The following is a 26,412-nucleotide window of genomic DNA, read 5'->3' as shown; positions in this document are numbered from 1 at the left end:
GCTGGCCTGATGTTGGAGGGGGGCTTTGGAGCAGGTAAAGGGGAAAAGGGAGCAAGCGAGCGCCCAGTGGGGCGCAGAGCTGCCTTTGGGGTGGGGCCATCCAGTGCCTATTGCACCTTGTTCTGTGGATAGCCTGGGGAGCACAGCTGCAGAGACCTATATGCCAGAAACACCACAACCTGCAGGAAACCTTTATTGGGGACTCTTCAGCCACTGAACAGAATGTGGCATTTCTTACATCCTCCCACACTGGGACCCCAGCATGCCTGGAGAGGCCCCAAAGTGCGGCTCTTGATACTTCTGTCTATATACATATACATACATCAAATAGCAGGGACGGGTATGCAGCAGGGTTACAAATGGGACCAAGTCCCAGGGTGAGAGGTGCTTGATGTGGAGGGCTGTACACTCCACCTTAAGTACTGTGGGTGGAAAGGGGTGAGCACTGACGCATGGGGCAGGCAAAGCCCAAGCCAGCAGCTGCTGCTGCAATACCAAGCAAAGACAGGTGGAGGGCATGCAACCACTGCAGCAGCCCAAACCCACTAGCTATGTAGCACTGGATTGCCCAGACCCCTGTCCACCCTACCCCTTGGAGTAGCAGGGACAGGGTCCTCTCCAGCCCTCTGGCCTGGCATGGCTCAGCAGCCAGCAGGCTGTTCCGTGAGTGGAGGCATTGCTCCCAGCCCTGCTCAAGCGACGGGCAGGGCCTGCTGGGCCTTCACCTGGCAAGAGAGTACATGTGTCAGTAAGAGGGAGTGGTGTCCGAGCAAGCCTGCACTGGAGGACTGCTGTGCCCTGGGGATGGAGCAGTCAAGGACAGTCAAGGAAAATAGGTCCTCATGTCCCACACATATATGTTACACCCAACTGGGCCCCTCAGCACCCTTTGCCATCCACCACTCTGCTTGCAGAGCATGGGGTGTCTGCCATCTGTGCCCACCCTCAGGGCTCACCAGGGCAGGGGCACCTGACCCTATCCCACCCTATCCGCCAGGGCAAACTCACCTCCAGGTTCGTCCTAGCCTTGCGCAACACATTGTGGGTCCTGCTCACTGTGAGGGGGAGAGAGAGGTGGTCAGTGATGTTCCCGCACTGTAGGCCCACCCCAGGCACATGAGGACAAGGCCAGCTTGGCCCTGCCATCCCACAGCAGGGTATCACCCAGGCCACATACACTGGCTGACAATGAACTGCTCCATGCTGTCCTTGAGCTGCGCCGTGCTGCGCAGCCGCTCGGCGGTGCTCTGCAGAGCGTCCTCCCTTTCAGAGAGCTGTGCCCGCAGCGCTGCGATCTCCCCCTGTAGCACCTGCTCCTAAGACAACACGAGCATGATGAGCAGCGAGCATCCAGCTCCACCACCCCGCCAGCCCCTCCCCTGTGCTCACCTTGCCCTGGTGCTGGGCTGGGCTGATGGGCAGCACAGTGCTCCAGAAGGCAGCGAGGAGAGACACGCACTGCTCCAGGATGCCGTGCAGGGTGCTGGCACTGCCCCAGAGGGGCCCTGTGCCTGTCCACTGCAGGGCCTGCGGGAAAGGGGTACGGGAGCGGGCGCTGCCAGGGCACCTACATCCCACTGCATCCAGACACTCACCCTGGCCAGCCCACCACTGCGGGGCAGTACCAACAGCAGCCCCCAAGCTGGAGGCTGCCAGCTGCTTGCCAGCCCTGCAAGCCTCAGGGCTGATATTGGGCTCAGGGGCCACTTTACACATGGTCTTCAGAGTGTCTGGCCCCCAGCCACTGCCAGCCCTGTCCTGCCCACACTTTACCTCCTTTCCCGGGAGCAGGCAGTTGGGCAGCCCAAGTGCAGGGCGCGTGAGACACATCAGCTCACAGGCCAGCGCCTTCCCCTCCAGGATGTGCTGCTCCAGGGCCCGGTAGGTGTCCAGGCAGCCAATGACATGAGCCCTCATTGGGCCCTCACTCTTCCTCACCAGTGGGTCTGCCCCACGTGGCCCTGTGGAACAAGCAGGGTTAGGTAGGACCACTGCCCGCTTCCCCTGTGGCCCTCCCTGTTCCATCCTGAGGCTTAGCTCTGCCCTGGGCTTCTCACCCTTGCTCAGCAAGGGTGCTGCCATCAGTTTGTCAGGTCTCAGCAGCTCCTGAGGCATAGGCATGGGCAGGCTCTGGGACCTACCGTCCATCTGCCGGGTCACAAACATGTCAGAGGACAGTGGGGAGAAGAGGGGTGCTGCTGAACTTGTGCCAACATCCCGCACTGGAGGAGATGGGAAGCAGCCTAGAATAAGAAGTATCTGAGCCCCTGCAGACAGTCGTGGCTCTGTGCCTGGGGCTGCTGGGGTCTTGCCCGCCCTCTCTGCTTGCCAGCAGGGCCACCATGTCTCTCCTGCTGCTGCCGCAGAAGTGCTTGGGCCTGCCTCAGGGTTGCAGAGGGGCCAGGCACCCCAAGACTAGTAGCTGGGCAGCGGGCTGGTGGTGGAGGCTGGGCGAGTCCTGTACCTGCACGGGTCTCGGCAGAGGTGCCAGGGAGGTTCTCGTAGGCGTGCAGCTCTGCACGCAGTGTCTGCAGCAGCAGGCGGTGCTCCTCACACTGCTGCTGCAGGAGCGTCACCGTGTGCTGCAGCCTGCAGGGGGTGACACATGGATCCAGTGCCAGCCAAGCCACCAGCCCTGCCGGCCCCCTGGCCACAGTGCCCCAAATCTTACCTGTTGCTGTCCTCCTGCAGAGAGCGCCGCTCCTCCCGGAGCTGCCGGACATTCTCTTGCTGCTCAGCGAGCTCCTCAGCCAGCCTCTGCTGCTTCCCGCGCCTCTGTTCCAGCTCTGCTTCAGCCTCCCGGGCTCGGGAGCAAGCAGCCACGAGTGCCTCCTGCACCCGCGTCAGCTCTGGGGACAGAGACCATGGAGGTGTCACTGCCACCACATTCAGATAATGCTCTCTCAGACACAGCCCCAGGATGCTGGCAGCCCAGCCCTACCTTGGGAGATGTGGTCACGCTGGAGCCGCAGGGTCCGGTTGTCCTCACGCAGAGCCTTGTTCTCCCCGCTCAACTGCAGCCCCAGCTCCGGTGACTGGGCATAGACATCGCTGGACAATCCTGCCAAGGGGGACCAGTGCTTATTCTCTTTCCCCAATACCCAGCCATACACAGAGTGAGCACCCTCCCCAGGCAATGGGGTGTGCAAAGCCTGGGGCCCCCCTAGCAGCCCTGGCCCCAGGGCAGCACCATACCACTGTCCTTGCCGGCAGAGGCCAGGCGGCGCTCGAGCTGCTCGCGGAGCCGGTCATTGGTGCAGATGGACTCCTCGAGCCGCTGGCGCAGGCTGCGGATCTCCACCAAGTGTTCCTCCAGCAGATCTGCCCCTGCCACAGCAATGGATATGGCTCAGGGCAGAGATGGCTGTGCCACCTGCCTCACACCATCCCCTCTAACCTATCCCATATCAGAGCCATGTCCCGCAGCTATTCTGGTGCTGGGTCTCTTCCCCATTTACCTACACCCGGGCAGGATGCCCCCATGTTCTCCAACATGGACCTCACCTGTTAGCTTCTGGATGGAGGGGTACCCTGATGGCAGGGCCCTGTAAAGTGGCTGGCCAGGAGAGGGTATGTCCCAGAGGGTGCGGGTCTCAGTGGCCCTGGGGCTCTGCAGTGCACCGTGTCGGCAGGGTGCTGCTGGGACTTTGCTGCCCTCTCTGAAGGGGCTCAGTGGGGCTGTGGGCTTTGCTGGTGCCATGGGTAGCATCATACCTGCATGCACAAGGGAAAGTGGTGAAGAGCAGGAGGGCAGTGGACAGGGAGAAGAATGGGAATAACACACTCCCGCCATGTGGTTTTTGCCCCCTTCTCTGCCTAACAGTGCAGCCCAGTGTCCCCCCCATGGTGATCCCCCATCATTCATCCCCCACCCTGGTCAAACCCATTCCCCCTGAAGAGCAGATTGTTCTGCTTGCTGGTTGCATGATATGAATTGGAGGGTGTCAGCCCCACTGCTATGCAACAACTAACAAAACAAGTCCTTCTCCAGAGGCCCCAGGATGTGCAGCTGCGCACTCCAAGGGCTAGTGCTGCCTTAGGCTGGGTCCATCCCACCCACCAGGCCCTCTTTACATGAGTGCCACAAGTTCCCACAGTGATGGGACCAAACCATAAAGCAGTGGCCCTGAGAAGCAGAAGAAAGCCCAGGGCAGGAAAGGGAGGTCAGGAGAGGGGCAGAACCAACCCCACTCTGGAGGCACACGCTCACTTTCTCCCAGCTGTCTCTGGAGCACCTGCAGCTCCTGCTGCGCCTCAGCCAGGGAGCAGACTGGGTTCCCACAGCAGCCCAGGAGCAGGGGTACTGTAGCGGGGGGCGGACCTGCAGGCAGGAATGGGGACAGCCCAGGGGCCAGTGTAGGCAGGGGGGCACTAATGGGTTTGGACAAGGAGTCAACGTGAAGGCCTAGAGACAGGAGAGAGATGGAGATAGATGTTAGCACAGCTCTGGCTCAGCCTGGCAGGGACCGCTTCTCCTCAGGGGACACTGATGCACCCCAAGCAGCTGAGTCCCCATACCTGGAGGCCCTGCAGGGTGGGACAGTCCATGCAAGGTCGGTCAGGTCCCAGCCTTGCAGGGCTGCGGTACCCTGCCTTCCCCCCCCCCCCCCCCCGAGATGCTGCCCTGCAGCTCCAGGTGCTGTGTACCCACCCTCAAGGCTGGCACAGAGGTGCAGTGCCACACAGGCAGCCCCTGCCCAGGCATGATGTGCACCCATTGCTGCAGGGACCACATGCTACAGAGGTACTGGTGCCCCCAGCCCACAGCTGTGCCCCCTGGGCACTCTGCAGTACCTGTGTGTTGGGCGGGCTCCTCACAGCACTGGCTGCACTGGCTGGCTGTGTCGCCATCAGAGCAGGGTTCCAGCCCATCAGACACAAAGGAGGAGCTGGTGGCAGAGCAGGATGACTCGGAGGGTGGGTGGCTGCTGCCTGGGGACTTGCAGCGCTCCTGCAGCTTCACCTCCAGGCTCTCAATCACCTTCTCCTTTTCCTGGAGCTCCCGGCTAAGCCTATGAAGGTGAGCCTTGCCAGAGTTGGCAGGGCAGTAACCCCCATCCCACACCTCTTCCCATCTGTGCTGTGCACACTCCAGTATGACACCCCACATGCTGCATCCCACCTCTGCTGCAAGGCTGCCCTGAATCATGGGGTGCCCAGCCCAAGCCTGGGGCTTCCCTCCCCATCCCCAGAGCAGAGGCAGCCCTAGAACATTTGTCTGGAGGAGAGACCTCAAAGGTACACCAGATCCCCACCCCAAAAGCAGTGACAGCCTGTGTTGCACATGCAGAACAGGTCTCCCAAGCCTTTCCTAGGAACAGGTACCTCAGTGCCAGGAGTTCGTGACTGGTTTTATCGTCTCTGTCACATCGATCTCCTGAAAAAACAAGCCAGAGACGAGCTAGTCAGTGTCTCTGTGACCCAGGCTGTCTGTTCCCAAACAGAGCTATAGCAAGACAGGACAGCCCAGATCAAAGTGGGTAGCCCACATGACACAAGGTGGCCAAATGTCCCAAACCCTTCAACAGAACCCATCAAAGCATCCCTTCCCAGCCCACCATGCCCCATGATGTCCAGCCCTCAGTGTCACCCCGCAAAGGTACTTACTGGTGCCCAGCTTGTCACTGAGCCTCTCAGCCAGCTGCCTGCCCTGAGCCAGCTGCTCCCGAAAGCCCTGGCCCTGGTAGTAGTCAATGTCGGTGCCACGGAGGAGGTCCTCAAAGGACCGCAGGGCATCGCGCAGGTGCTGGACCAGGCTGCGGCTCACCCCGCGGCCCTCCCGCAGCGTCTGCCGCAGATGGGAGAGCTCCCGAGCCTGCGCTTGAATCAACGAATTGTATTTCCTAGGAGGGATCAGCAAGAGGGGGGTTCAGAGGGCTGCCAGACCCCCAGAGAGCACGGCATGGAGACTGCTGTGGAGGGAGCCTGTGCACCATCCACCACTGGGGGCTCTGCCCTGCCGTGCAAACACCCCAGGAGTCTGGCTGCAGGAAAAGCATGCAGCAAGAAGTCACCAAGCTTGGGGACCCCCTGGAGACGCCCGCAGCCCCCCGTTTGGTCCCGCTCCCCGCGGCCATACCCCGGCCAAGTGGCAGATTGCAGCTCCTTGGGCAAAACGCCACCGGCCTTGGCTGCGGGCAGCTGCGCCTCGAGGAGGGCAACGCGGTGCACCAGGTGCTGCAGGTCGCGGTGTGCCCGCAGGGCGGGCGGGCAGAGGGCGCTGTGGCCGTCGGACTGCCAGCCCTCGTCCTCGTCGGTGAGGCTGCGCGCCGGGGAGGCCAGGACTGTGGGACCCGGCGGGGGCCGCTCGGCGCCCGAGGTGTAGCCACTGGTGACGGAGATGGAGCGGGTGCGGCGCTGCAGGCTCTGGATCACCTTGTTGGCATTGAGCAGCTGTGCCCTGAGGTCCTGGATGTGCTGGTGCAGGGCGCCCACATCTGCCGAGGCCATGGCTTTCTGGGCAGCCTTGCTCGCTCTGGGCATCCCCAGCTCCTCACCCAGGCTAGGCTCACTGAATACATCTGGCTCCTCGCACTCTGCAGAGGGGACAGGGCACAGTGTCACTTCTCCACGCTGGCTGAACAAAGCACAAGGATCCCCAGAGCCTTGGCTTTCCTTACCAGGGCTTGTGATCTCATCCCGGTCGGCCTCGGTCTCACTTCGCCCACACGTCTCATAGCCCAGGTCCTGGAAGTCCACCTGCACTTGCTTGCTGAGCTGCTGGGTGTGGGGTTCACCTGCTGGGCAGTACAATCAGCTCAGGTTCCCCCCCCCAACCAGGATTCACCATCCCTGCCCTGTGTACAGCACAGTGTGCAGAGCACAGTCCCGCTATCCCGCCTGGGGTTTTAACTCACGGAGCAGGACATGGCACTTCTCTAGCTGCTCGGCTTGTGCCCGCACCATGGCCTCCGAGGCAGCAAGCTTGTCCTTCAGCTCCTGGCACTGCTTCTGTCCCTGTGCCACCTGGGAGCGAAGCTCTGCTCCTAGCCCTGGCCAGCTCCCACCAGAGACCGTGCCCTCCACCTTCCAGAGGGAAGATAAGACTGTGAACTCTCCCTTTCCATCCCCATCTCTGTTCCCTGTGCCCAGGACACTTACAGAACTCCTGTCCCCTCTGCCTAGGGTGCCAGGGCAGGGTCTCTTGGCCATGTCATCCCGGGATCGTGCCTCCAGCGCTGGACGTTTGGCAGGCACAGCTCCCCGCTCTGCTGGAGCTCCCTGTACATCCTCGCTGCCGCCGGCTGGGCAGTCCCAGAGGGCACTGCCGCTCTTCCTCGGCAGCCTGCGCGGCTCAGGGGCCAAGGGGCCGCCTAGCCCAGCCTCGTCCTGCTCCCCATTCTCCAGCAGCGACGTGGCTTCACCCATCCGCTCCTTCAGCTCTGCATTCTCTAGGTAAAGACTCAGCATCGCCTTCCTAGGGGCACAAGGCACTGTGAAGGGCAGGCAGCAGCAGGGACGCAGGATACCCCCTCAAACTGCGGACACCTGATGGCTCAAATTTCCCAGGGCTCTTGCCTGATGTGGGAGACAGAGGAGAAGCCGGCTTCCTCCAGCTGCGCCTTCAGCTCCCGCAGTTCCTCTTCCGCCCGCAGCTCCCGCTCTGGCACAGTGGGCGCTGTGGTCCCCATCAGGGTCCTTTCAGTGCCCCCTCTTTCCTTGCGAGTTTGGAGGCTGCTCTAGAGGGACAAAGGCAGAGGGTGACAGGGATGTTTCTGAAGGGGCTAGGACACCGTCCAGCAGTGGTGCAGTGCCACCTGTGCGGCACTCTGCCGCCCATACTCCCACTGCCCTGACTCACGTGCTGGGTTGCCACACCATGGGCTGCCTCCTCCTTGATGTTGTGGGTAAAGTTGGTGCTGGCATCATCAGTGTCTGTGCCTGTGGCCTGACCTAGGGGATAGCACAGCACAACGCACTCAAAGCAGTGGCAGCACTGCCTCTGTCCTCTCCTCCTGGTGATGCCAATGGCCACTGCGGGCAGCCTAAGGGCAAGTGCCGGCTCTTATACATGAGTAGTGCTGGGGCAGGACTGAGGTCTCTCCACTGTGTGTGTGCCCTGCCATCCCTCTTCTGCATGCTGGAGCTTCAACCCAGCACCTTGTGCTGGCCCAACACACGTGCATACATGCCACCCATCCTGCAGACATTTCATAAGCCACAACCAGCAGCAGCATGCACTTGGTCAGGCACTAACCTGGCAGAAGCATGGGGCACACCTCACACAAGCACCTTCAGGGGAAGCTCAGGGAGGGCACGAACAGCCACCCTGCCCATGTCACCCACTCTGCTGCCATGCATGGCACTGAGCTCTTTGCAAGCCCTGCACTGGCATTACAGAACTGCAGCAAAGCTAAAGGGACACTTGCGTACCATACCCCAGGACATGCAGGACTCCAGAGCCGAGTTGAGGTCATGTGTTTCTGCTTGCACGCAGCTCTGCTCCTGACCCCTTTGTGCAGAGCCTTGTGCCCCTTGTCTGGGCAGCTTTCCTCCCACCCAGCTGCAGGGCCCTGCCTGCTCTTTGACCTGGGTGTACCCCCAATCCCTCTTCTCCCTATGGAGAGGGGAGCTTGCACAGAGCCCAAGACCATCCCCTGGGGCTGTGCAGGACCAAGTTTCACAGCCTGTTGGAGATGCAGCTGTTTTGGATGTGGCAGGTCGAGAGCTCCCAGGAAAGGCTGAACACAGAGCACAGGAATACAGAGAAATGCTGGCAGGAGAGGTCAAACATTGCTGGTGAAGGAGAAACCAGCAGGGATGCAGAGCTCCTGGGAGGGAGAGATGAGTACCAGCTAGGAGCACAGCACACTGTTCACACAGATGATGGCACACTCGGAAGATCCACTCGTGACAAGCAACTGCCAGGAGGCTGCAAAAATCAGAGCTGAGCCTGGGCAGACATTACTCCATGTGGTGGAGCCTGTGCACCACAGTACCCGTGCCCCACAGAGCAAGGACAGACACCGTAGAGAAGTGCTGTGCCAGGACAAAAATGCTTAGAGGCAGGTGGAAGTGGCAGCAGCACCACAGCGAAGCAGCAGCTCTCAAGCATGGCATTCGGCATACACAAAGCACGGCCCTGTAAGCCCCCAGGGATACAACCTGCTGGGTGGCAAAAGATCAAGGGCTACAGATCAATGCCTGCGGGGCCCTGAAGAGTAAGTGGATGCAGCCCCTTAGCTGCAGGCGTTGCTGGGGGGCTGAGGGCCACACGGACATGGTGCTCAAGCTGGGTCACCATAGCTGAGACCAGAGCAGGACAGCTCAGAGTCCACACCACTGCCGTGGGGACATGGGAGAACCACCTCTTGTGCCACGACACAGCACCCCTCTCCTCACCTGCAGCTCTGAAAGGCCTCCAGGGCTGCAGCAGAAAAAGGGAGAGCAAAGCCTAAGGAAAAATAACAGGGGAAGAAGAGAAGAGGAGATGAGGAAGCTGATGCTGGGGGAGCAGAGAAGTGGACACATTGGGCAGTCTGTGCACAGGCTACTGTTCACCAAATGCTTGAACCTTCCATCACAGCAGGAGTACAGGAGGATAGGTGCAAATTCAGGGGCTGCTCAGATCTCTGAATATTACCAGCAAAGGAGCAGGAGATGCAACCCCAGAACTGTTTTTCACAGCCTCCTCTGCCTTTCACATCAAGCTTAAGGGCAAAGAGAATTAGCTGCATGGCTTAAGAATTGCATAAGGCCCACAGGCACAGGCCTCCCAGGTGCACTGGAAGTCTTCATGCTGTTGGAAACAAGGGAAGAGAAACAAGGCCCACAGGGAAATACAGAGAGGAAAGCAAGACCTCCACAAAGAGCTGAGACAAACAAAGCACTGCACAGTTTGACAGAGGTTGCTCTCAGGCTGATCCTCCCACAGGGCAGAGGAGTGCACAGCCAGCGATATCAGGCATGAAAGAAAGCCCTAAGGAACAGAGCAGAGCAGTTGAAACACCTTAGCCTAGGATAATGCATCCCTCCAGGGCACTTTGCAGCAGTGATGCCAACAGAGGCCAGGGACAGACCTGCCACAAAACACACAAGAGGTAAGAGCTGCCAGAACACCAGCTAAAATTTCCCTCATGCCCTGCTGAGTTCTGGGCTCCATGGTACCCAAAGGACCAGGCAGCCAGCTGGGCATAAGAGCCAGGATGGAGAAGGGAATGTGGAAAGGTTAAAGACAGAGACACACTAAGGCTCCTACAAAGGCAGAGGCAGAAGGAGAATGAGATGATGCTAAACAGAGAAGTGAGAGGAAAGGAATTAGATGAAACACAAGAAAGGAAAAGCTAACCAAGTACCAGAGCTGCCCAGCAGCCACCAGCTGCATCCCTTCAGGCCACGAGAACTGCTGAACTCACCATGCAGCTAGGTGCAGACCCAGAGGAGCAGTGCTGACCTGCTGTGTGTGAAGGGAAAGCTGTGCTGCCTCCTATCCCCGAGGCATGGAAGAGACCTCAGCACAGCTGCAAGGCATGGAATAGGTGGTGCCATGTGAAGCAGTCACAGGTCCAGGTAACACAGCCCAGCAAGACAGAGCTCTTCTGCTCTATCACCTCCTGGTTCAGCTTCCCCATTAGGAAGAAGCAGATACTCAAAGATTCAAAATACACTCCTGCTACCTTGAGAAGTGACCGAGTAGGACAGCTAACCCATAGCCCATTGCACATGGGCAGCACTGGAAAGTTGCTGCTATCATTTTTCAGCTCTCACACCAGCTCAAACACTCCCAGAGGAGGTGAAAGATACCCTAGACAAGGTATGTAATGCTGCCAAGCGGGACTGTCCCCAACAAAGCAGGAATAGGGTCTTGCCCATTGGCCAAGGGGCATGTGGAGCCTGTAGGCGAGATGTGTGCAAGATGGAGCAAACCCAGCCCAGACTGTGGGAGCAGGGACAGGTCTCGGTCATGCCAGACCATCTGTTGAAAACAGGAGAGAGCTCTCCCTTGAAGGTACTCACAGGCTGAGGTGAAACTGCTTACAGTTAGAGAAAAAAAGAATCAGTAAAAATCATCAATACTGAAGTAGGATTTGGTTTAAGCATCAAATGAATTGTTAGTTCCACACTCAAGACTTGTGCAAGAGTCACAGGCAAGTGGCACCAGGTCTTGTGGCCCTTCTCAAATTCTCTGGCTCTGGAACCCACTTTTCCATATACACCTTCTCCTCCTGGACCAGCCACCATCAACCCAGAGGGGGATGTCACTGGGTAAAAAAAATGGTAGGGGAGTACAAAAACTCACACTCATGCACTTGGGAGATGATAGAGAACATTTGGTACTTTCTTCAGAGAAAGGGAATCTTTATTTGGCCCATTAGGATGGGAGGAGAAGGGAGGTAAGAGGGAAATCAGCTAAAATGGAATGATTCGAATGTGCAAATACATTAGTGGCCACCAGGGTGGGTCAGACAGGAACGTACACGAGACACAGGTGGATTGCAGATTGCCATTTCCGAAGCAGCTCAAATCCAAAACAAGCCCTGCACCAGTTCTATCATACCATGACTAAGTACCACAGCCACCCTCCCAGAGTCAGTGAGACAGGCGCTCAGTTAGTGAACCGTTTCCGTGGCAGGCGGGCGAGCGCCAGTGCTCAGAAGGCATGCTGGGGTAGGACTCTCACACGCTCCTGTTCCCCACCTCCTATGGCACCCTGTGAATCCAGCCTGCTCAAACACTCCAAGCTTCTTCCCAGAGCTTCTTCCAGCTGTCCCCGGAGCTCATGGACCCCCTGCAGCTCCACCTGCAGAGTGTGGTCTCTTGCAGCGCTAACCGGACATGTCGCACAGAAGGGAAGAGGGTTAGACAGGCTGTAGCAAGCACAAATGAAACCGGCCCCTCCATCCAGGACTGGCACTTACTCCAGGCACAGGCCCTGCATGCTCCCCAGCCAGCTCTTGCCTCACCTCTAAACCTCCCCAGAGCACAGGCACCCCCAAAAAAGGCTTCAGCCCATGGTAGGGGACTCCTAGTCACAGCTGTTCTTCAGTACTTACCCAAGCATCCCACTTATGTACTCTCTCGCTATCAGGTAGCTCAAATATCCCAGAGGCTGCAGCTCCATGCAAGGCAGAGGATTAGTTCAGAGGACAGAAAATGCCCTGCGGGGCTGCAGCCTGGATAAGCACCTACATAGATCCTTATCAACCCAACAGCTGGTTGGGAATTTGACAGCAGCCTCTGAAAGGTGGCCAAGTGTGGGTGGGAAACTGAGCTGGGAAGGGATAAACTAGGGAACAGAGATGGAAATCTCAGGGCCTGAACAAGAAGTAGCAATGGGGAGAGTTTATGCAGCATTTAAAGCTGGCCACTGCAGCTTTTTCAAGGGAGGAAGGCAGCCAAAAATCTGGACTACCAAAACTGCATTTGTCTGGTTCTTTGCCTTGACTCCCTCTTTCCCAGTGAAGGCCCTCAGACTCACAGAATGATCACTGCTTTGGGGACTGCCCCCCGGGATGACCCCGGCCTGTCACAGCAGCAGAGCAAAGCAGCATGGAGCTATGGCAGCCCCACTTACCTGTCTGGGTGTGTGTGAAACTTTACCAGGCTGCCATAGAGCTGTCTCTCTGCCTGAAGAGCCTCATTTAACCGATTCCTCTCAGCCACCAACCCTTCCAGCATCAGTAACAACTGGTTGGAGAGAAAAGACAAGATGCAACACTTCAGAAAAAGAGATAGAAATCAAAAGAGGCATCTGGCTGCCCCAGCGAAACAGGAGCTTCTCTTCCTCTTTTGCTTGTGTCTGAGAGATCAAGTTGATCAGTGCCACCCCTGGACTCCCAAAAGACTTCCCTTGAGACAAGTGCTAAAGTGAACCAATCCTCTCCTCTGTACTCCCCCTATCATACACAGCCAGCTTCCAAAACCAAGCACACCTCAGCATAGCCAAAGGCTGAAAACAAAGCCTCATAACTGAGCACCAGCAGAAATGCAAACACATCCAAGCTCACCCTGCATGGCACACTACCTGCTGCCTTCTGTTTCCAGCAGCCTCCTGTCCTTGTGACTCTGCTATGGCCACTTTCTCCCGAAGCACTAGCACTTCTTGTGTCAGCCTTTCCACAGCTGGAATTTCTTCAGGATCCACCAGCTGCATCTGAAGATCCTGAAAACCAACAGCAGGAGAGTTCATTGAAGAAGGAATCAGTTAGGACAGTTGGACCTTTGTAACCCTCACTGGAACATAACTACCAAAAGTTTCCACTGTCTGGAAAGACCCAGGTCTCCTAAGAAAGAAATGCCAAAGCACCCAGGGTGTATCAGGCACAGAAAACAGCCTGGAGCAGGAACTGAGAAGGGACATGCACTCTGTTTAAAGGACTCTCAAAGAAGGGTGTTTGGTACACAGAGAACCAAATAACAACACTCTGGAGGTTTGGGGCCTTTGTCTTCTGGCCAAAGTAACACAGAAAGTTGTAGGCAGCAATACCTTCCATGGACAGAGCCAGCCACGTTACTTTCAGGATGTGGGGAAAGAAGACACTCCTCTGCAGCCTTCCCAGGCAGACCTGACCCAGCATAGCACATTATCTCACCTTGATGAGGTCCTCTTTGATCTGAATGGTCCTGGTCAAGGACTCTATATCTGAGGCCTGCACCTGCAGCTCTTCCTCCTGCGTGGCCACAACAGACTGGAGAGCAGTGAGCTCTCGCTAGGGGAGGAAGAGAAGTCCGTGAGACTCGACAGTAAACACCCCACTGCGAGCTGCTGCCCCATTTCTCTCACTGGGGGTGCCCTCACAATAGAAGAGGATCCAAAACCTCCAGTGATAGGCAGCCCAATGATCTTCTGTAAGCATGAGAGATCAACACAGGTTCCACGAACAAGCTCACCCTGCTTTCTCTTTCCTTCTTTGCCATTAGCTCCAGCTCCTCTTTGGCATTAACAAGATCCTTCTCCAGCTCTGCTGCTGACACTGTAACTGCAAAGACAGATTGGTTAAAGCAGGGACAGCATGCATCAGATCTGACCCCAGGATCAGACAGAATCCCTCGTCAGCAAGATAGGTCCACAATGCTTGTGCTGCCCATCGCACTCTTGATAAACACTTTTCTTCCCTGCTTGATCCTTAAACAGTAGTCCCAAGCAACAGGAACATCCCAGGCCTGCTGTCCCACCCCTGGCAAATTCAGGTGCCATGGCCCCAAAGGCAAAACCCAAACCAGTTGCACTTGTCTCACCCAGCCTGAGCCATAAAGTCAAAAGCCCTTCACTGGATGGCATCAACTCTTGAGTAGAAGCACCTCACCTCAAACCCAGTACTAGCCTTTCCCATACTGCCATCCCTAGACATCCCCGAACCACCACCCAAAGGGGAGGCACAGCTTTATTTCAGTATACTCACTTTTGCTCAAAGGTCTTTCATCTCTCACAATGATTCCCACACACCAAAAAGCCCGGTCATGTTTGGGGACATTGAAAGAAGCTGTCAACACACTCACCCCCTTCTGTCCTGCAGCTGCTGTCCCCCTGTGGGCGTCCAGCAATGGCTGTGGCTCCACAAGCTCCTTGCAGTATTTCCTGAAAACACAAAAACCTCTAGGTTTGCATCCTTATGGGGGAGCTGGCACTTGCAGCTTCCCCAGAGCTCCAGGACTTCAGCACAGCTACTGTCTGCTTTGTTGACACCTCTGAAATGTGAGAAACCAGTGAAGGGGACCTAGCCAAGCAGTGGGGACAAGTGAATTGCACCCAACCTAGAAGCTGTGCATGTGGGCAAAAGGGCACTGGCCTTGTTTTACGTGGCACTGGAAAGTTGCTGGTAGTGTCTGCCTTCATAGTAAGGATTAAACAGGTTTCACTCAAATGCAGCAAGCCCATCTTTCAATCGAGACTCTACAAAGACCTATCCCTTTATCCAAGGATGTGGTCCACAGGGACCATGCAGGAAGGAAAACACAGAGCTTGGCCCATATACACGCCTCTGGAAGTCTCTAGAGCTTACTGTGACCCTGGGAATAGAAATGAGCAACCTGTTTACAGCTGCTTTAAAATGTTCAACGCATCAGCTCACCAATAAACCATTAACAGCTGCTCAAGTAGGAGCATGGCATATGTATAGCCTTGGAGTTGTGTTCACCCTCAAAGGGGTTTTTAGCAAAGCTGCTTTAAAAATATCACTCCAATTGTGGAGGAGACAGCAAACAGCCAACAGGCTCTGCCAAGAATTAGTGGGACCTAAAATTAGCTTGCTTGTCCCCTCTAGAATGTGACAAGTGTCAGTGAGAGGATTACAACACAGCAAGGCAGCCCAGCCCAAGGAAGGACTGGGTCAATGCTGGAAGGTCAGAGGGTGAATTTCTTTCATACTCTCATGTGCCCTACAGACTCAACCACTACCTAATCAAAAAGAAAGGAGATACTGAGTGACAAAGGCTGGTGCCATCAAGATCAGAATATTCAGGCAGCATTTCTGCTCCTGAATTTTTCTCCTACAGAAACTCTCTTTCCTGATCCCACTTTGATTTCTATCATTCTCTGTGGTGCTCCACTCTCTACCATTTCCTCTGGGGCAATCAGTTCTCTCTGGAGCCCTGAGGTCATAGGCAAAGAAACACAGTGCACAATTCTTACTTGTATGGGCTGTTTGTCCTGCTTCAACAGGCTGGCACCAGCCAACTGGGTCCCAACAGGCTCCTTCCGCAACACATGCTGCCGCAGGAGTTGTAACTCAGAGCCCCTTTCAGCCAAAGCATGCACCATCTTCTCAGCAGCCACCTGATTGAGCAGGAAAAATCAAGGAAATGGTAGGATCTCTGTCCCTCAGCTTCCTTAGGGACTAAGAAAAGCCATCTCTATGTCTGTCACTTGAGAGTAGAAGTGCTCTGTAAATCAGCCTGGGAGCTACTGCACCAGGTCACCCACAGTTACTCCACTACAGCCCTCCCATCTCTGCCTGCCAGACAGCTGCAGCAAGGCTCAGCCCCTCTGCCTACAGAGGAATGAGCTCCTCAGTTTATCTCAGTTTAGGAGGGGAGAAAGATAGAGAACAAACAATGAGGAGGAGGCACTGCCTGGCCTTTTAGCCCCCTTTTTATGAAAAGAAACTCAACACAAGGTATCTTGGGTAACACTGAACTGCACCCACTGTGTGAGAGTAGGCAGGGTAGGAACAGTGGCTCTTTAAGTGGCATTTACATGCCCGGGACCATGCACTACTTTGATTAATGTTTAAGTTAAGAGGCAATGAGCAGAACTTCCTCAGACTTTTGCACTATACAAGGAACAGCTGTGTCTTCCTTCCTATTCTGGTGACACAGACATGTAGCAGCAACCCTCCCACAGTCCCTCTGCCGTCCCAAGCCCAGGAGCATGGCTATCTAGAAGGGTCTGCACCTCCTTCCTCACCACACATACAAACCCTGCCTTATCCACCTGATGACAGAATCCTGACACTACAAGAGCTGCTGCTTCATAACTGCTCTAAAGCAATGGGTTAGGACCAACCTAGAAATGGCTCATGGCATCTCACATGGTTCTTCAATACTCAGCAGCTCCAGCAGGCTACACAAACAGCAGCCAGAGAGCAGCTTCTATTTGCTTAATGCAAGGCAGGGTCATCCACCCCAGCTTCCTCACTGCAGCACAGCACACAACTCACTCTGCTCTGCTGCTCCTTGGTGTTCACAGCTTGTAGCAGCTCCCGGATTTCAGCATCATGCTCCATGGTCTGACGGTTCCTGTCGCTGAGAAGTTCTTGCAGCATTTTCTCCTTCTGCTGGAGACGCAAGCACAGCTCCTCTGCTACCTCACTCTGTCCTGGGCCCAGCTTGCACAGCAGAGTTGCTGTAAGCTCCTGAACAAGGGGGAGGAAGGGAGAGATGGAGAGACACTGTTACCATCAAACTACAAGCTGTTCAAGGGCAAACTGCTCTTCAGCCTGGGTGTAGCTGAGAGAGCTACACAGCAAACACAGCTATCCCAGCAAACACAGGTATCTACAGGTGTCAAAAGCAGCCAGCTTCCAAAGCACTAGGCACAGGTTCAAGAGTCCTCCTAGGAGGCAAGCAGCCAGGAGTCTCTGGTTTGGGATTACTCTCTTTGCAGACAAACTGGCTGAAGGCTCAGGAAGCCAAGCTAAGGCCTTACCTCTACTTCCTTGTTCCTGTCATGCAGGCAGGTCTGCAGCTGCTGGATAATTCCCTCCTGCTCCTTCTGCCTGCTGCAGGATCTGGCCTCTATCTCTTCCTTGAGCCAGCGGAGGTTTTGGCAGGTTGCTGAGACCTGCTCTAATTCCAGGCTTTTGGCTTTCAGGAGGCTCTCCAGGCTCTGGGGACCACAACAGAAGCAGCTCAACCAGGGACAGAGACTTTATCCTGAATTAAGCAAAACTTGAAATACCAGTGCCTCCTGCTAGTGGAGTCACACAGATTCACGCCATCCTCTTCAGACACTAAACTCACCTTCTACACCCAACCTAAAAAACATGAGTGACACAGGAACTGGCCCTGCACACAAGGCCAGAGGAAGGCCAACACCTTGCATCAGCTCTCCCCAGCAACAACCAGAGCATTCACAGGAAGGTCTGTCTAGCACCACACCACAGCCAGGCTGGACTCTGCATGCCCAGGTACAAGCACTCACATGAATGGTGGCCTCGTTGCTAGACAAGACATTGCGCAGCCTCTCCAGGTCAGTTCCACGCTCCCTTATTGAGAGATGGAGCTGTTGCAGTTCTTGCTCTTTCTTCTCCAGGGCACAGAATTTCTCATCTACTGCTCGCTAGGGTGAGAGGGGGCGATTGTTCAGAATGAGGTAGTAGGGCATTGCAGCCCACCACTCACTGTGTGGGACACCTCAGCTCTCCCTTTCAGAGGGCTCCTCTGGAAGGCTGAGCCACAAAAAGCACACAGAAGACATGATCATCCCTGGGGCTGCACCACTGATGGCAGCCCAAAGCCTGAGCCTCAGGGAAAATTGAGACATTGCCAACACACTGTACTCACCTCCAGAGCAGCATCCCTGTCACTGACTCGCTGTTGCAGTTTCACCAGCATGGCATTCATGGCTGCAGGGCTCTTGTCCAAGCTTTGCTGGCATTGCAGAAGCTCCCTCGATTCCTATATGTGACACACACACACACACCCTAATACAACTGTCAGGCCAGAAACCCTCAGAGAGCAGCACAGGAGAATCAGGGCTAACTACCTCCACCCTACACTTGCTCTAATCCCTACATTAAAGGGTGGTAGAGTCCCAGCGCCTGGGGCCGGTTGACTAGTGCCTACCAGGGCTCATCAGGCATCACTGTGGGCTGAGGTTACTTGTGCCTTCTTCCACATATTGGGAACCCAGAAGTATCTCTTGCCTTCTTCAAAGGGCACATGTGAAGACCACAGACTCATTCTCACATCATCAAATACCAAAGGAGGAGCAGGGGCCCTGGTTAGTTATGCTCAACTTGAATCTTTCTGCATCTCACCTGGAGAAGTTGTTCCTTGTGAGCCAGGTGCTGACTCAAGTGCTGAACTCTCTGCTCCTGGGCCTGCAGCTCACGGCACTTCTGCCACTCCACAGTCTGAAGCTGCTGAGCCTTGTTCTGAAGCTCTGCCTGCAGCTGCTGTACCACAGTACGCAGCTCCTGCAAGGGAAAAGCATACACCTTGGCAGTCAGTCCTCACAAACCTGTAAACAGCAGGCAACAGGGGCTGTGGAAATAGCCAAAGGTGTTCTGCAACATCACAGCTTTCACATCTTGAAGCACACATCCATAGTGAGTAAGTTTGATTTCTTTTTCATTTCCCAGAATATCCCTCCATCTAAGCACCTTGCTCAGGCCACAGCAAAACTTTAGTCAATCACAGCTAACCTGTGCAGCAGTGGATATTTGTAACATCACAACGAGAGATGGGACATTTGCACCAGTCAAAGACATACAAGTGACAACATACTCAGATTTGCCATACATTGCCCATTCTAAATCCCTAGATATGTAGCTAAGAAGGCTGGAGAATTCTCTCTGCCACATGTCACAGACTGGTGCAGGCAGAAAAGATGAACGAGAACAGAGTACTGACTACATTAGTGCTTCATAAGTCATGTAAGCCCAGAGACTTCCAGGCTAAGTGCTTGCCTTATTACCTGGTTGTGTTTCCAGGTTGCCTCTTTCTGCTGTTCTTCCTCATACACCATGGTCTCTAGGAGCTGGGATGCTCTCTTGGCTTCAGCTAGTTGATACTCTTTCTGGCGCTGAGCTCTTTTCAGTTTCTGCACCTCCAACTTGGTGCAGAAAACCATGTTCTGAAGATCTAGCAGCGACATTTGCTGCTCCTGCAGTGAGAGTGGGCTCTCCGAAATCTAACAAGAGCAGGAAGCACAGAAACTCAATGGTCCATTTCTCAAGAGGAATTTAAAAATCAGGATCCCTGCAGAACGAAGCCTGATATATTTGAGGGTTTCCAGGGACATACCTGCAACTGTCCCAGATGACTTCTGTGTAACATGTCCTGCAGCTTGGCCATTGTCTCATTCTGCCCTTCAATGATTTGGTAAAGTTCTTCTGTCTAAAAATCAAAGGATAGGAAGCAGAGTCATTGGCAAACTAAGCACAAACTCTCTTGTCCCAGGCCCCCAGTGGGGATTGACATGAGCATCACACAGAAGAGCTTTGCAAGAAATAATTTCATGAGCAGCAGGATACCCAGCAATTGGTTTAGCATTCCTTTTCAGCCGCTACCGGCAGGGCTAACACACTTTCCTCTTTCAGCAAGCACCACTACGTCCGCCCAGAACTACTACCTTGCTCTCTTTGCTCTTCAGGGCCTCATTCAGACTCTGGATTGTACGATCTTGCCTCTGCGATGTTTCTTGGACAGATTTTAATTGAAAATTCAAACCATTCAGCTTTTCCTGTAACAACTGAAGACAGAAATATGTTTGGGGGTTTGCTTTTTGGTTTTTTTTTTAATCCTGCCTAGTGCTCCACATAAACAACCTTAGGCGTGCTTCTACTCCTTACTCAAGTCCATACAGTCCAGGTGTTCACTAGATCAAGATTAATGTGGCTCCCTCTAGAATATGTAAATACTGTGTGAGCTGGGTGGAGACCAGTGAGCACACACAAGGCCTTCAGTTCCTCCACAAGACTGTTTCAGTGCTCTGGTCCTTTCACTGCAGCTCCCCCATTCAGGGCAGAGGTTCCAGGTTTAGGTTAACGTACCATACTGCCTCCCACGTACTCCAGGAGTCTTGCTGGGATTGCTCAGCAGCCTTCCCAGCTTTTGTCATTTGTTTCTTTTCCTTTAAAAGGAAAAGGACTGCTTCAGCCCAAAAACTTCCCAAGAGATCTTCAACATGAAGAAGCTACACACGCTAAAAACTGTCCCCTTTACTTCTTACAGTCTTCCTGCCCCTTCTCTTACTGTCGTCTTTGACCACTCAGGCACTCTTGCAGCACCTGCTGGTCTAGGTAATTCGACATTGGATCAGATCAGTGGCTTGTTCAGCCTCAAGTCTGGCTTCAGCACAACAGAATCTAGCCAGTGCCAGCATGCCAACAACACAGCTGCAAAGCAAAGGGGAACACCTCACTAGTTTCTGTGGCTGGTTTACAACCCAAGAAACTTCTGCCTTTCACATTTTCACTCTAAAGAGACTACCATCTCAAGCAGGTTTAGGACAGTTCTCTGCTCTCTTCATAATGTTCATGAAGCAGCACACGTGCATTTAAACAACTCCTAGTTAGCATTTCTAAATCTGTTCTTAATCTTACATGATATACATCCTCCTCAAAACTTACTCAAGCCTCAATTTCTTAAGCAGTTGGTGCTGCAACATAATTTACTTTTGTAGCTCATTAGTTTACACACCTGTCCTGTTATCTCTTCTCTACAAGGTACTCCCCCTAACCTGTTTAAACACTCCCAACCCCATTTACTGGGTCTTGAGCTTCTATTTCCCTGTTAACCACTGTGGTCCAGACAGCTCCAACAGCTTACAGCCATCTCCAGATTTAAATAAAAATCACATCCAAATGTTTTTTTTTTCCATTTAACCCCTCTGTTTTCCCAGTAGGTATAACTTACCTTAGAGTTTAAGAGCATAACTAAGAACGTCTATGCCTTGTAACACATGTTAAATCTGATTTGCCTCAAGACAACTCAGATTCGTGTTTCTTCCCCAAGAAAGCTTTTAAATCAAAATGAAAACATGCCCCTGCCCCTGCACTGATCTCCCTTACTCCTTCAAAAAAGGCAACAACTGTCCCAAAAGGCAGGTGCCCTTCTCTCCTGCACCAGGCTCAATCCATGCAAATCTAAAGAGACAGAGAAACAGCTGTATGTATCTCTCCTTCAGAAGGCTCACCAGACAAGTGGGAAGTTCTACCAAAATAATGGTTTGCAAAAATAAACATGGAAAATTTACACAGCCCAGCTGCAGAAAAAAGGTAAATGCCCTTAACTCAAGCAGGCAGACAACACTGAGAATCATGTGTCAGCACACACCCTTGCTGTAACAGAGGCGCAGATGCCTCTGGCCAGGCTAGGAGGCACCCTCCAATACTAACTACAACAGATTCACTAGGCACTGAATTTGCTGTTCATGAAGAAATACCTGGTTGGCAGCTTCAACCTGCTGGATCTTGCCCTGCAGCTCTGCAGCATGCAGATGGGATACGTGCTCCCCTGCTGCAGGGTCACCTGGAGCCAGCTGCTGTTGTTCATCCTGCAAATTCTGAAAGGAAAAAGTTCAAGAAATGGCTCAATTCTTGCATTGGCTTCCTCTGTTCAGCTACCAGCCTTCACAGACCCCACTGTGCTTTTCTGAACATTTCCAAAACATAATGATGCCCATGCCTCCCTAAACCTGGGTGGAAGGCCAGGCTCTCCTTTGCATCTCCCCATGCAACTGGGAGCAGCACTCATACCATGTGCAATTCCCTGCAGCTCCATAAACCATAGCCATTTCAGTGCCACAGCTGAGGTTTGTTTCATGACACATACCCATTTATTGGGAATGGAAGCAGCTTACTTCCTGATGCTTGGCCTGCCAGACCCTGCTAGCTGAGCACACCCTAATCCCTTTGTCATCCCCTCTTACTATTTTGCTCTCTCCTGCTGTTAACTCCTTAAAGCAACATCCAAACCCAGCCACCCACCCCAGATCTCACAGGGCTCAATACTGCCAAATATCATCAGCAACACAAGATGAACTGATCAATTGTACTGGTGTCTCTTATAAGTGGGAGCCCTAGCAAACACAGGGCTGCAATGCAGACGCTATGAGAACACAGCAGAGCTTTTCAGAGCTCACACAGGAGCACCAACTCCAGGCAGCAGAGCACAGGGAGAACAGCCAGCTCTGATTAACCCCATCAGACTGAATCCTCATCTTCAGCAGCCACAGAAACACTGTCTCTGGGAAAGGCAGTGCAGGGGAGCTCCCCCAGGGCTGTGCGCAGCCTCTCATGCAGAAGCAATGCTTCCCTTTACCCTGATGTTTTGTTAAGATTTTAGTGAAAACCTGAACAGTCACAGCAGGTAATTTCAAATATGCCCACCCAGGAGCCTTGGATGAGACAGGGAGAGCTGCTGGAATCTGGCATACGAATGGCTGATGAAAAGAAAATAGAATAGTAATAAACAAGAAAGGAAAAAAACAAGAAAGAAAAATATACCTTTCCTCACAATTTGCACATTCCAAAGAAAAATAAGCAGAAAGCCTGCAAAAAACTAAGAGCAGGGAAAAGAAAGGCAGAGCCAGCTCAAGAGTCCAAAGTTCTAAAGCACAAGCTGCCTCCCTTGCTTCCCTGCAGCCATGTCAGGAGCACGGCTCCCCAGCGGTTTCTCCTACATCAGCATTTTACTGGCAATGTCTCCTCAGCACAGCTCCAGCAATGCAAGCACACACTAACCTACACAGAACACCTCTTTAAAAATAATATTCATGGTATTATCTAAGCTTGCCGAACTCACGTTTACCCAGAACAGTGGGTAAAAGACTGGCTGTCAGTGCAGCAATGCCTCCCTCGCTGCCAACATGGCATCACAGGCAGCTGCAAGAGTGTGCCTGACAAAGGCTTGGTCTGGTGGCACGTTCCTGCGGCTGCAATGACGACAGGGAAGAACCGTTGGTTCAAGAAAATGCCCAAGATGACAGTACCTACAAGACCAGATTCCCCAACACCAGATTGCTCTCACTGTAGCTTACAGCAGTAAGATTAAAGAACTGCAGTTTCTCAAAAGCAATAAGGGAACATTATTAGAAAGGCACTGATGCATATGTATCACTGGACAGCAGGACCTGACTTTTAGAAAGAGTGCTGTTTGTACAAAGAGAAAGAAGAATCATTTATACAAGAACTATTGAGTCTAGTAGCTGCATCTGACTTCTTACTTTTGCTGTTAAAGCCATTCAAAGTATTAAGCCCTTTCCCCTTCAGCCAGAACCTGCACTGAGGACCACAGCTGCTGCTGCCACAGCAAGGAGCAGGCGGTAAAAAGTCCTGCACGATGAATTCATGGCATGGATAGTCAGACAGCAGAGGCTAGAGACTGCAGAAACTCCTCCATCACCATTCCCATATGAGGATGGCAGTGTGTGGCACAGAGCTAAGCCATGAATGCACCATGCTGCCTGCACCACACTGGCAGGAGAAAATTTTATGCTGTAAATATATCCCTAACAGTGAAAATTAGTAGCAGGTGACACAGATCACAGGAGCAGCACCAACACTCTGCTCCACATCCTCAGCCACCGCCTGCCAGCACCACGCCTTTGTGCACCAGCTGAAAATTAGGTTTTCTACATTGCCTCCCAGCATCATTTCTTGAGCAGGCTTGTGGAAACATCACACAGCTCTGGGAAACGCCCAGGCAGACAGGACAGCAAGCAGCACTGCCTGAATAAGAAACATAATTCAGTACAGCCATCGTTGCCATAGCAATAAACAAGCATTTTTCTAATCCCCCAGGCTACCTACAGCATTAGACAGCACTAAGGCTGCTAATGGGAATGCAATTAGGCTGACATGGATATTCCTGAATTGAAACTGACTAAGGCCTTCTATTCATTAAGGAAAGTGGCAAAAGGAGTTAGAAGTTCAGCTTTCTGACTGCATGCTAATGAAAATTTCATTAAAGCCAGCAAAGCAGAGGCAATCTAGAGCTGCATCAAGGACTACCATCAAGGTGGATAACAGCACCAGGAAGTCCCTTGGAAGCATGAGCTTTCATCGCCACTCAGCAACACCTGCCACCAACTGATGAGTCTTTTCAAAGGATAAGAAAATAAACCCATTATCTAGAATACCAACCCTAAAGTCATTACCAGACTGGCACAAATCCTCTGGCACAAATCCACCTGCAAGGAAAACACCATTTCCTCAGGGCATGTGCCACAGGTCCCTGTGTGGATCTGCACGTTAGGCAGGTTGGAGGCCTGATGTGCAGAGACAGGGCTCTGGAGGCAGGCGCTCCTCATGCTGAACCATTACCCAGGCACAAAGAAAACACATTTGCTGGAAAACACATGCCCAGGAGCTTAAAACACTCCCCCTGGTTGTGGGCAAAAGTCACACTGATGTCTTAAAGAGAAAGCTGAACTGAAACTGGTGTTTTCACAGCAGAAAACAAAGCACACAAAGACCTTAGACGCACCTTAGAGCAGGTGGTACTGACAGCGAGAGCTGATGGAAGAGGGGAGTGTGTAATTTCCCAGAACACAAGGAGGAAACAGATGACAGGAGAATGACAGAGGAGAGAGCAGCACACCTAAAAAGGATGGAGCTGCCTATTCTTAGCTCTGGGTTCAGCCACACATGGCTATCTGTATTATCTCAGCACAGAACAATCCCCAGTGGGCTCAGCGTCAGGCCACATGGACGCTGCTCAGTAGAACAGCAACACAATGACCTCTACCTGTACCCGCAGCGGCATATAATCCTCACAGAGGTCATCCCACAGCTCCTGCAGTTCAGAAATCTCCAGGGAAACACCCAAAGGAGCTCTGGAAAAGGATTTTCTGTCTGCATTCAGGAAGGCAGATCCAGCGCACGCTAAGCCAGCAGAAGCACTGCCATCTGCCAAATCACGGCTGAGCTTGGCAGAGGACAAGTTGGACTTCACAGGAATAGGTAGCCTGCTGCCTCGAGGACTCTGAAGGGGTTTGTAGTCCAAAGCCTTGATCAAACTGAGGGCAAACTCAAGCCTGTTCCCACTCTGCGAAGAGTTCGGGGTCATGCGGTCATCTGAGAAGTCATCACACTTCCCATTCCCTTTCACCCCCTTATCTGCATCTTCATCCTTCTGCTGTGGAGGGCTTGCCTCCACAGTCGTGTCCAGGGACTCAACAGAGGATGCAGGTGTGCCTTCCTCCATGCTCTCCCCATCTACGGGCACTCTGGCACTGGCAGACTCCGCCACATCACACACAGATGACTCCTCGTTGCCCATGCTGGCTGACCACCGGCTGGACAGCCCGCAGGAGATGCTTTTGGCCACCTTTCGTGGCACTTTGCAAATTGCTTCGTAGTCAGCATCAGCCACCCGCAGTGCAGCACAGCCACGGCAGCGCCGCGGGCGGTTGCTCACTCCCTCTGAAGCATGGCAGCTGTGTGGCTCTAAGCTGTGCTCTTCTTGATCCGTCCAGTATTCATACCCAGAATAAGCAAAGTCCTCCTGGAGGAGGGCAGCATACCGTGCATCAGGCAGGTTAGAAAGGTCCACAGTCCCGTCCCCAGCTCTGTCATCTGTGCTAGAGTCTTCATTGTTCCTGCGGTACATGCTTGCGATGCAGAACTTGAGGCGGTCTTTCTCCAGCAGCAGTTTCTGCAGCCGCTCGATGGAGAGGGCTTCGATGCGTGCGATGACGGTGTCGAACCTGTAGATGCGGTCCAGCATGAAGGCACACTTGCTGCAAGCAAACTCGGATTTGCCATCCCGGCACAGCTCCCTGCCCAGAACGTGGGAGAGCAGCACCTGGAGGTTCAGCTTGGCCGCCGTGTGGAAGATCCATCGCCGCTGGTTGCCGCACAGCTCTCGGGCACAGATCCGGCAAGTTTCCTTCATCCTCCCTCCTTCGCAGCACCCAAACCTACTTCTGGGGCTCCCAAGAGACCCTGCTAAGGCCTCTAACTGATCACTCAGTGCATCTCCTAGGGTACAGCTCTTTTCTCACCCCATCAATCCCCCCCCTTTCAGGGTGAGTGACACGCCGAGACTCCCGCTGCTACAGAAACATCCCACCCTGCAGCATCTTGTTCTTATCTCAGCTCAGCCACATCAGGGCTGCTCATTCTTCAGGCTGCCCCTCCCTTCGCTGCCTACCTCTCCTCACAGCTCCCCGCCCCTCGAGGCTGCCCCTCTCTCCTCACGACCCCCCTTCCCCGGGGCTGCCCCTCACCGCGGGCTGCCCCGCTGCCCCTGCCCCACAGGCCCCGCCGCTCCTCCCGCCGCAGCCGCCGATGCTCCTGCCAC

The 26,412-nt window shown here is 53.9% G+C and overlaps 1 protein-coding gene across 1 annotated transcript; it reads right to left on the bottom strand.

The window, feature by feature from the left end:
- Nucleotides 1-161: 161 nt before the first annotated feature.
- Nucleotides 162-26,412, bottom strand: LOC133268556 (myomegalin). Its single transcript, XM_061451833.1, has 38 exons — nucleotides 24,856-26,412; nucleotides 21,551-21,670; nucleotides 19,736-19,855; nucleotides 19,408-19,500; nucleotides 19,079-19,294; nucleotides 18,420-18,578; nucleotides 17,944-18,057; nucleotides 17,582-17,719; nucleotides 17,087-17,266; nucleotides 16,599-16,793; nucleotides 15,572-15,715; nucleotides 14,440-14,518; nucleotides 13,831-13,913; nucleotides 13,533-13,649; nucleotides 12,965-13,102; nucleotides 12,515-12,627; nucleotides 11,638-11,765; nucleotides 7,802-7,893; nucleotides 7,519-7,679; nucleotides 7,102-7,417; nucleotides 6,858-7,026; nucleotides 6,621-6,737; nucleotides 6,080-6,536; nucleotides 5,608-5,843; nucleotides 5,326-5,377; nucleotides 4,795-5,012; nucleotides 4,211-4,405; nucleotides 3,505-3,714; nucleotides 3,196-3,327; nucleotides 2,942-3,061; nucleotides 2,672-2,849; nucleotides 2,465-2,589; nucleotides 2,142-2,243; nucleotides 1,774-1,961; nucleotides 1,390-1,527; nucleotides 1,178-1,316; nucleotides 1,009-1,055; nucleotides 162-725 (listed from the first exon to the last, which is right to left on the bottom strand). The coding sequence occupies exons 1-38, from the start codon at nucleotides 26,002-26,004 to the stop codon at nucleotides 693-695; spliced, it is 6,711 nt and encodes a 2,236-aa protein (XP_061307817.1). The 5' UTR covers nucleotides 26,005-26,412; the 3' UTR covers nucleotides 162-692.

Source organism: Pezoporus flaviventris, unplaced genomic scaffold, assembly GCF_033815535.1.
Source record: "Pezoporus flaviventris isolate CSIRO_AGI_PZ_B2104156 unplaced genomic scaffold, CSIRO_AGI_Pfla_v1 ptg000013l, whole genome shotgun sequence".
In the NCBI taxonomy this organism is placed as follows: Eukaryota; Metazoa; Chordata; class Aves; order Psittaciformes; family Psittacidae; genus Pezoporus; species Pezoporus flaviventris.
This window is presented reverse-complemented; position numbering and strand designations above follow the sequence as displayed.

Coding starts and splice junctions, on each gene's coding strand:
- LOC133268556 (XM_061451833.1), bottom strand. CDS start 26,004: ATGAAGGAAACTTGCCGGATCTGTGCCCGAGAGCTGTGCGGCAACCAG. Junction 13,650..13,830: donor AGAAGGAAAGAGAAAGCAGG/GTGAGCTTGTTC, acceptor TTCCTCCCCTAG/CGAGAGCTCACTGCTCTCCA. Junction 5,013..5,325: donor CACGAACTCCTGGCACTGAG/GTACCTGTTCCT, acceptor TCACCTTCATAG/GCTTAGCCGGGAGCTCCAGG.